The sequence below is a fragment of the Marmota monax genome, unplaced genomic scaffold (genome assembly GCF_021218885.2).
Source record: "Marmota monax isolate L192 unplaced genomic scaffold, Marmota_monax_Labrador192_F-V1.1 WCK01_AAM20220418_F8-fsc00102, whole genome shotgun sequence".
NCBI classification, from domain to species: domain Eukaryota; kingdom Metazoa; phylum Chordata; class Mammalia; order Rodentia; family Sciuridae; genus Marmota; species Marmota monax.
The window spans coordinates 953,403-964,160 of NW_026692494.1; the positions used below are offsets into that span (position 1 = coordinate 953,403).

Sequence of the window (10,758 nt, forward strand, 5' to 3'; positions counted from 1 at the left end):
GGAGGCTTCTCCTGGGGTGGAGTTGACAGCTGGCTGAGGAGATGGTTGTAGGAGAAGTCGCTCTTCTCACTAGGGTCAGGAGGCTACTGCAGAGTTTGAGAGCTGTGAGGATGACGCAGAGGATCAGGCAGATGATGAAAAGAGTTGGATGTCAGTCCAGGTCCTCATCAGGCTCTCAGGTGGCTCTAATGTGTGTTCATTTGCTCCATCATTTATACTAAATTTGGGGGCTTCTTCTCACCCTTTAGGTCCCTATCAGCTGTTACCAGGGTTCTTAGTGGTGTCTTATATTTTAGAGCCAGGACATATGGCTTGGTGATTTCCACCCTGAACTTGCACCTCTGACTCTTATCAGGGCAAAGGCAAGTCACCTGTGACTTCACCCTGACTAATATCTGGGTTGTGGAAAGTGACTTGTCTTTATCAGGCTATGCCTGATTGACATATTGGAGGCTCTGAAGGCTTATGCCTGGTGGGACTGCAGGTTTATTTTAAAATGGAGTTGCTTAGGCTAAGGCTATCCTAACAGTTAGGCTAAGACCATCCTTACAGAGAGATATTATTCCAACAAGAGAATGCAGAAAAATATGAGCACATAAATAAACAACTTATTTATTGATGAATTGGAAAAAAAAATCTGTGGATTTGTACCCGATGTCAAACAAACAAACAAACAAACAAAACAAATTCTAGTGTCACTGAAAGCTCAGTCTTTGTCCCCAGTGCCAATTTAATAAGGAGGACACAGTTTTGAGAAAAAGAAAAAAGAAGGTTTATTGCTTTACTAGCAAAGGAGAAACAAGGGGACTCCTGTCTCAGAGGCGGAGATTCTGCCCATCAGGGAAAACTGAGGACTTTCAAAGAAACGGTGCAAAGGCTACATTTCAGGTGCGCCCTGATGGTACCTTGAAATTCACCTGTTAATTTGGGAGACAGTCCTGTCCTAGATTTTCCAGTGACTTCTCCTTCCTGTAGTGGGTGTGTGCTCAAGAAGTGATAAGGAGGCCTAGGAAAGGCAAGGTAATCTTGTTCCCTGCCCCCAGGTTAGGGAGGGGGAGAGGGAGGAGAGGAAAATAAAAACAAGCCCCTTTAAAATCACCTGAGAGCAGGGAGGACTCTATCCTAAAGGTGAAGTGGACCCGCTGCTACACTAGAAAAGTCCACACCTTTAAACTACGTGTGAAACTCTAAACCTTTTATAATGTAGAATTGCAGCTTTTGTTTCCTATAATTATTAAGCCTGTAGCACTGGTCCATTTTATACCTTGAACATAGCCCTTGCTGCTCTGCCACTGAGACTTATGTTTAAAAGGACATGTTTCTTTCTCTTTCTCTTCTTCCTCCTCCTAATCTCTCCACTGCCTAATCTCAGGAAAACAGTATTACCTTTCCTCCCCATTTCAGACAGAGTTCTCTGTCCTTGACCCACACCCACCACAGGAACCAAATAATTCAGAGTTTGGGGATGGCACCAGAAGATCTCAAAAAAGACCATCTCCCAAATTAACGAATGAATTACAATCTGACAGAGAAGGCATGGAATGTGGCCTTTGAATCACCTCTTTAAAAGTCCCCTGCTCCCTTTGATGGAGAGAATCACAGCCTTTGGGACAGGAGTTATCTGTATTTCTCCTTGCTATTAAAGCACAAAACCTTTTTCCCAATACCATGTTCTCACTACTGGATTGGCATCAGAAACAAGGACCGAGATAACAAGCCCACAGCATTGGAGGAAATACAGGCATATTCAACCCTAGTAAAGGGAACACCTGGCCTCCACTGCTCACTGTAACGCTGGTGTAAATGAGTCAAACAGATGAACTAAGACTTGGCAGTCACATGACTAAAAGGGGTTGACTCTAGTCAAATAAAGACCTTCGGTATATTAACAGGAAAGACAAACACCTCAAGGAAATATCTTCATCCAAAATGGCGAAAGTGGCTCATTTAATACATGGAAAAGCAAAAATAAATGAGTAGCGGCAGAAAAAAAGTAAATTAGCAAAACCATTTTTCACACCACTAAGATGGTCTGGGAGATGGAAGTTCACTGATTATGTGGAACACCAGCGTCACCTAGTGGCCAGGCAAGTTAGTTCAACCACTTGCCTGAAGAAAATTCCACCTAACAGCACAAAGCGGTAATTTATACCCTTACAGACAATAATTCCATCAGCAGGAACAAAACCATGTCAAAACTCCATCGGGAAACATGCAAGAGAATGCTCAACCAGCTTTATTCAAACTATCAATAATGACTATGCAAAATTATTTTTTGTTGTAACCTCACATCATTTAAGAATGGGACTGAAAAGGAATGAACACCTGCTAAACCCAGTAAGATAAGGGACCCCCCAGAAGTGCCACCAAGACCCAGAATCCATTTATAACATTGAAGGTCAAAAAGTTAAGTGAAATAAGATAAGCCAATTCCAAAAAACCAAAGGCCGAATGTTTTCTCTAATATGCAGATACTAATTCACGGGGGTTGGGGAGGGCACTAGGGAAGAATAGTGTTACCTTAGATTAGGTAGAGAGAAGTGAAGGGAGGGGAGGGAAGGGGATGTGGGGATAGGAAAGACAGTAGAATGAAACATAAATCCTTACTGTATGTATATATGTGGCTGCATGACCAACATGATTCTGCAACATGTAAACTCAGAAAAATGAGAAATTATGTCTCATCTATGTGTGAACTATCACACATAGATGGTACATTCTACCATCATGTCTAACTAATTAAAACAAATTTAAATTTTTTTTAAATTATAAGCAATCAAAACAGCCTGCCTTAATCCAGTTTCTATTCCCACTTCTGTGTATCTTACAATGATATACGAAATTACAGTTAAGGCTCATCTATATTATCTGGAATAAGATGATTCTCTGCAAAAAATAAAATCCATTTCAACATGAAATGCTCCTATCACGTATGTACATTGAACAAGTGAGGAGATTTGGGACAGAAAGTTATCATTTTGAGGGTCCTCACTTACTCATTCGGTGACATAGATGGCTTCTGTGGGATTTTGCAAAGCTGCAACCAACTTGGAAAACAGAGGAGAAAAAGCCCATCACAGAGACCACCCCACGTGGGATACAATGAAGCAGTCATCTCCAGAGCTACATAATCCTACATCGGAAATTCTCTACATGAACAATATTTCTCCTCCTTGTCTCAGTGTATCAGAGTTAGGGTTTCTTTTTCTATGAGAAGCGATGACATTTCACACAGTGTCCAAGTACCACAAAACAACTTCAAGACACTGACATATTCAATTGATGTGAATTTTATAAATATTGAAACTGAGAAGGGTGATGGGGTGTGACCTTATCAGGATGCAGCCTTCCAGGGAACATCTCAGTGATTACCTACCTGAGTATGAATAGCCACATCATTTGCCTTAGGGTCAGTCTAATTGTGAGAGGTGCAACACACGTGGCCCTAACCATGGGATCAGGCTGAAGATAGTCTCTAGACATGACCTTGACCTTGCATACATCTTCTCCTGCCCTACCAGCCTTCAACAACTCTCCTTATTCTGAGACTGATCCATAAAATATCACTAATATTCAACCCCTGACCCAGGCAGCATTTGATGGACTCAGAGCAATTACACAGAGATTCAAGACTGAAATCATTTTGCAAACATCATAAACAATGAGAAATACGAATTCTGAGTACAAATGCACTTCAATATCTTTTCCTCACATCCACAGGATCTGGGGAAGCTGCACTCTCCATGTGACACCATTCACCTCCTCCAACTTCCCTACTTTACAGAAGGCACCACATTCGCTAAAAATATTTATGATTTGCTAAAATTAGACCCCTCCTTCAGGGTCTGCTTTTTTTAAACCAATGCAAAGCATTCGTGTTTGGAGAATTGAAATCCTGAGTCAAACATCAGAGAGCAAGACAAAAAGCAGTGGGAAGTTGAAAGAGAAGTTGAAAAGCAGCTGTCACTATATTTTCTTGTCATTTTAGAAGAAAGTGGAGACAGAAGCATCAGGCATCGGCTCACCATGAATCCCCTCACTTTGGCTGACTCTGGAAACACGAGTCTCAAGCAAATCATAGAAAAGAAGCCAGTTTTCCTATGAGGTTCTTCAAGGCCTTCTTCATGTCCCTGTTCCTCAAGCTGTAGATAAAGGGATTCATCATTTGAGGGACCACAGAGTACATCACTGAAGCCACTGCTGTCTTCCTGGGGGAGTCATTAACTACAGAACTAATGTACACCCCCAAACCTGTCCCATAGTACAAAGAAACAACACACAAGTGAGACCCACAGGTGGAAAAGGCTTTGTGCTTTCCTTCTGCTGATGGCATTCTCAAGACAGAGGACACAATGTGAACGTAAGAGAAAACGATCCCAGAGAGAGGAACACCAGCAAAGATGCATATTGCAACATAGATCAGAATGTTATCCACTAGGGTGTCAGAACAGGCCAGCTTGATGACCTGAGCGAGTTCACAGAAGAAGTGGGGGACCTCCAGGTCTGTGCAGAAGGACAGCCGCAGCACCATCAGACTCTGCAGGAGGCCGTCCACCATGCTCATGGGCAGAGAGACCAGGACCAGCAAGACACAGAGGCAGGGGTTCATGATGACTGTGTACCTCAGGGGATGACAAATGGCCACATAGCGGTCATAAGCCATCACTGCAAGCAGACAATTTTCCATGAGTGCAAAAATTATGACAAAGCAGGCTTGGGAGAGACAGCCTGCGTAAGTGACGCTCTGGTCCTGTGTGTGGATATTTTGCAGCATTTGGGGGACTGTGGTGGTGCTTAAGCAGATGTCATTAAAGGAAAGATTACAGAGGAAGAAGTACATGGGGGTGTGGAGGCGGGGGTCAGAGCTGACCACCAGGATGATGAGCAGGTTCCCCAGGATGGTGACCAGGTACATGGACAGGAACAGGCTGAAGATGAGGGGCTGCAGGGCTGGGTCATCTGTCAGTCCCAGGAGAAGGAATTCTGAAACAGCTGTTTGGTTTGTGGGTCCCATGTCACTGGTGAATCTGAAGAATGAAGCAGACGGATAAAAAATGTGTGCAGAGCTCAATTCACAATAGCTCAACTGTGGAACCAACCTAGGTGTCCTTCAACAGATGAATGGATAAAGAAACTATGGTATATGTGCACACTGGAATACTACTCATCTTTAAAGAAGAATGAAATTATGGCAATTGCCAGTAAATGGATGGAGTTGGAGAACATCATGCTAAGTGAAATGAACCAATCTCCCCAAAAACAAAGGCCTAAGGTTTTCTATGATATGTGGATACTAATTAACAGTAGGGAGGGGCCTAGGGAAAAACAGAAGTACTTTGGATTAGGCAGAGGGGAATGAAGGGAGGGGGTAGGAAGGATAGTAGAGTTAACTGGACATACATGATTACACGACCAGTGTGATTCTTCAAATGTACAACCAGGAGAATTAGAAGTTATACTCCATTTATTTATCATGTGCCAAAGTGCATTCTACTGTCATGTATAACTAATTAGAACCAAAAAAATGAAGATCTTTCACTTGCGCACACACACACACACACACAAATGTGCAGAGCAGGAACAGTATTTGGAAAGATTATAGGAATGAAGGCACTTTCTTTGTCCCTACTTTGTCCCCACTCCAGATTTACTAATTATACATGCTGAGGAGGAGGATGGTGGTATATATTTCAACAAGCCCTCTAAACAGCTCTGATGTATGCTGAATTTTGAGAATGAGTACCTTAAAAAAAAAAAAGCCTTTCTGATAGTTACTGTGAACTCAGTGTTCACATGTCTCCTCTACCGCTTCTCCATCTCCTCTTCTTCACTCATCCCTCCTTTTCCCTCCATGCCCTTTATTTAAATAAACTTTTATTGACCACCAACACCGCTTCATGCATCATCCCAAGTGCAGAGAATGAAGCCAAGAAAAATATATAGTTTCAATTCAAGATTTTTCTAAGCCATATAAAAAAGAATGGAATTTTGAAATCTGTCTTCTAAAGAAATGGTTCCATGGCTGTGGCTTGCTTCAGAATTGTCTCAGGAGTTTTTGGTTGTAGATGTCTCATTCCTTAATATCTTCTCCACTTACCCCTGAGGACCCTTAGGCAAGGTGAGGTTATATCATGGATGTAAGACCCACACTGGGTGCTTGGCTCAGACAGGGGCCAAGCCCAGATAGTCCGAATGCTGGGTGGACTCTGAATCAATCTCTGTAAATGCTTTTGGACAGTACAGAATGCTAGAATTCCTGCATGCTCAGTCAGGTCTAATAATTTTTCTTTGCAATTTTAACATTTTCTTCTTGATCAAATTCTCTAGTCTTTCCCTTGTCTTCAAAGTATGTCCATCTCTGAGGTGGATGGTACCCAGCCCTGTTACCTGAGGAAGACAGAAAATTCAGTCTCTATTCTTGAGCTCGATGAACTATTCCACAGCACTGAATGTCATTGTTTTGGGCCATTAATTCTAAGGGCAGAGAGGCTCCTTAATCTCTTAAATTCTCTATCTCATCCTAAGGGAATTCTCTTAAACTGATAGGTGACATATAAATTTTACACACACACACACACAAAAGGACTGAAAAGTGAAAATGGACATCTAAGAAGACAGATCAAAATATAATGATTTTATGATACTCAGAGAAAAGAACCTTATAAAATAAATATAATTATAAGAACATCAGGGTCCAACTAGGAGCTTACTACAGAGCCATGGTCTCTGTCCTCTGAGGGAGACAAAAGATGCTATGACAGCATTTACCGTGTGGTGCAATCTTGGTCCTACACACTTTGAATGCCATCCAGATTTCATCACATGCTTTGTGAAGGGCAAAGTCATCAACTCTATGAGAAGCCTGAGGTTCTGTTTCTATGATAGGGACTGCACGTTGGATATGCTAATTAACTTGACGGTGGTCAGCATTTTGCAAAATATACAATGTGCACCTGATCATCACATTGTACACCATGAACACACACAAATTTTATTCAATTTTGCTCTATGAATGTGGGAAAAAAACTGGGAATATTTCATGATGAGAAACACATAGAACAAAAGTACCCAGCACAGTGATCTCCACATGGGACTCTCATACTGATATCTTCTATTGGTTTCTCTTGACTGTCATAAACTATTGACCTTGGAAGTATCCATTTCTCAGAGAGAAACAATGTGTCTGGGAAGCTGAGAAAGGCAGAAAGCAAGGAAACAAAACTAGCACAAGAAACACAAATATCAGGGAGGTGCTTAATGGGTAAAATTCCCTCTGGCTTAATGGTCATTTAGAAAAATAGGGGGGAAACATGAGAGATTACGATATTTATTTGGCGTGGGCAAATGACAAAATACATACAAATTAAAATGAAGTGACTTTGAGCAAAATAAATCAGACAGGGTATTAGTCAGGGTGTTCTAGTCAGGAATAGAACCAACTGGATATAGACATGTTTAATCATAAAGGGGATTTATCAGATTGGCTTACACAGAAGCGAGATAGTCCCACAGTGGCCATCTGCATGCTGGAGAGCCAGAGGGAAAAGTAGCTACTCAATCCAGGAAGCTCGAGCCTCAGATTAAGAGGGACCAATGACACAGGAGCAGGCTGAATCTCTGAGGATTCCTGGAGAAACGCGGGTGGGAGTCTGTGCTGGAAGAGTGAAGGAGCGGAGTCTGAGGTCCCCAAATGATGGAGCTTATATTCACGCAGCTTCCTCCTTCTTCCTTTTGTGTTCCATCTGGGCTTCCAGCCTACTGGACAGTGCTGCCCTCCTTCAGGACTGGTGTCCCCCCTGAGTTTGCCCGCCCACAGGTCGGTTGTTACTGCAAATGCTATTGGCACTCCCAGAAGTCCCTGAATCCTCGACGTTTCCCATGTGTCTCTCAATCCAATCAGGTAACAATTAAGATAAAACATCACACTCAGAGAAAAAGTGTCATGTTTTCTCTCATGTGGATAAAGTAGAGAGAAGAAAGGAATGTATCATGAAAGTAGAAGGGTGGCCGTTAAGGTAGAAGAAGGGTGTCACAGGGAGGGAGGAGGAGAGAGTGTGGGGAGGTGTTGGGAAAGAAAACTGATCAAACAGTGTTTTCATGTATGTCTGAATGAGCAACAAAGGAATCCACCATTCTGTATAATGGATATGCATCAATAAAATGAACTAAATCATAACTAAATTAAAATTTCTATTGTGTGCATATATGAATGTGAAATAATTATAGTGTAACAATTTTAAAAAATGAAAGTGAATTAATTAAATATATGAATCACACTTCCAAAGCATTAACTAAAGGAGCTACCATTACCTTGCTGGATTCAAGAAGAATGTGGTTCAGGACTTCACCTGGATATTGAAGATGAAAGATGGGTCCCCAGGAAATGAGGACAGACTGAATGAGGCAGTGGAACCCTGGTCAGGAAGGCTCATCTCTGGGAGGAAGCCCAGGTGCTGCTTCCTGGCTGGGCAGGGATGCTGAATGAGGCGGTCCCACAGTCACTCCTAGAGTCTCTGTATCTCTGGAGATCAACATCCGGAGCTCCTCATTAAAATAGCTATTTTACAAACAATCTGATCCCAAGAGTGCAGGTCCTTGAAGACCAACTCTGCAGGAGTGAGGGATTCAGGGTGGCTGGTTCCTGACCCCGTGGGGCCATGATTGCACCACTCAGCTCTCTGCACTGTCTCTGCTCAGCTGCATTGCACGGGCCCTGATCATGCAAGACCAGGCATTTTTCCAGTCTTCCTTTTAAGTTACAAACAAAAGCATCTCTTTTATATTAATGATTTCAGAAAGCCTTATTAAATTTTAGGTATAAAGATATTCCCTTTGCATGTGAGTATGATGTATTTGTAAATATTAGATAAGATATTGTGTGAGTTGATTTGTAGCTGCTGTGATAAATAATTTCGATAAATCAAGATAAAAACAATAAAGATAAGGGCCAAATTTAAATAGAAAAGAAGGAAACAGTACAGAGGATCAATGTAATAAAGGGTTAGCTTTTTGAAAGATGGACAAGATTGATAAACTCTTAGGCAAACCAACCAAAAGAAAGAGAAGGAAGTCTCAAATTAATAAAATTAGAGATGAAAAAGGAGATATTACAACAGACAACACTGAAATCCAGAAGATCTGTAGGAACTATTTTGAAAACTTATATACCAAAATATTGGAAAAATCTGCCAAAAATGGATAAATTTCTAAACATATATGACCTACCAAATTAAATCAAGGAAATATTATTCTGAAAAGTCCAATAACAAGCAATTAGATTGAAGCAGTAATTAAAATAAAGTTCCATCATAGAAGAGCTGAAGACCGGATGGATTCACAGCTGAATTTTACGAGATCATTTAAAGAAAAATGAACACCAGCATTCCTGAAATTATTCCATAGAAATTAACACTAGAAAGCCAGTATCATACTGATACCTAAACCAGAAGGAGTCATCAAAGAAAGAAACTATGAAACAATGTCCTTGATGAACATGAACGAAACATACATGTCCATTTTAAAAATCAGTTCAGGATAGAGTAGCATAAAGTAGACCACTGTTAACAAACATAGATGCAAAAATCCTTAACAAAATATCTGAAAATCAAATTCAGAAGCACATCAATAATATTATACATCATGATCAACACAATTTCCATCCAGGGATGCAGGAAGTTGGAAATCAATAAATGGAATACACCCCATGAATAGTATCAGGAAAAAAATATGTGATCATCTCAATAGGTGCAGAGAAACTTTTAATGAAATTCAACACCCTCTTTCACCACTGGATAGATCTTCCAAACAAAAGATAAACAAAGAAACTATAGAACTCAATAATACAATCAATAATGTAGACTCAACTGACATATATAGAGTATATTATCCATCAACGAGGGAATACACTTTCTTCTCAGCAGCACATGGATCTTTCTCTAAAATAGACCATATCATATGCCACAAAGCAAATATTAGTAAATACAAAAAAGTACAGATACTATCCTGAATTCTATCAGACCACAACGGAATGAGATTAGAAATCAATACTAAAATTAAAAAATAAAGGCTACTCCAACACCTGGAGACTATAAATAATATGCTATTGAATGAACAATGGGTTGCAAAAGCTATCAAGGAGGAGATTAAAAATTCTTAGAGGTAAATGAGAACTCTGATAAAACATATCAAAATCTCTGGGACACTATAAAGGCAGTTCTAAGAGGAAAGTTCATTGCATGGAGTTCATTCCTTCAAAGAAGAAAAAGTCAACAAATAAATGACCTAACATTACATCTCAAAGCCCTAGAAAGAGAAGAACAAATCAACCCCAAAAGCAGTAGGAGACAGGAAATAATTAAAATCAGAACTCAAATCAATGAAATTGAAACAAAAGAAACAATTGAAAAAATTGACAAAACAAAAATTTGATTCTTTGAGAAAATAAATAAAATTGTTAAGCATTAGCCAGGCTAACAAGAGAAGGAGAGAAAAAACTCAAATTACAACCATCTGTGATGAAAAGGGAAATATTGTGACAGACATTACAGAAACACAGAAGATAATTAGAAATTATTTTGAAAATTTGTACTCCAATAAAATGGATAATATTAAAGGCATCGACAAACTTCTAGAGGTATATAATATGCCCAAACTAAATCAGGATGATATAAGCAATTTGAACAGATCAATTTCAAGCAAGGAAATAGAGGATGCCATCAGAAGCCCACCAACCAAGAAAAGCCCAGGACCAGATGGATA

At 40.3% G+C, this 10,758-nt stretch overlaps 1 protein-coding gene across 1 annotated transcript; it reads right to left on the bottom strand.

Annotated features, from left to right (window-relative positions):
• Positions 1-4,075: 4,075 nt before the first annotated feature.
• On the bottom strand, positions 4,076-5,023 carry LOC124092222 (olfactory receptor 7G2-like). Its single transcript, XM_046443694.1, has one exon. The coding sequence runs from the start codon at positions 5,012-5,014 to the stop codon at positions 4,076-4,078; it is 939 nt and encodes a 312-aa protein (XP_046299650.1). The 5' UTR covers positions 5,015-5,023.
• Between the last annotated feature and the right edge of the window lie 5,735 nt (positions 5,024-10,758).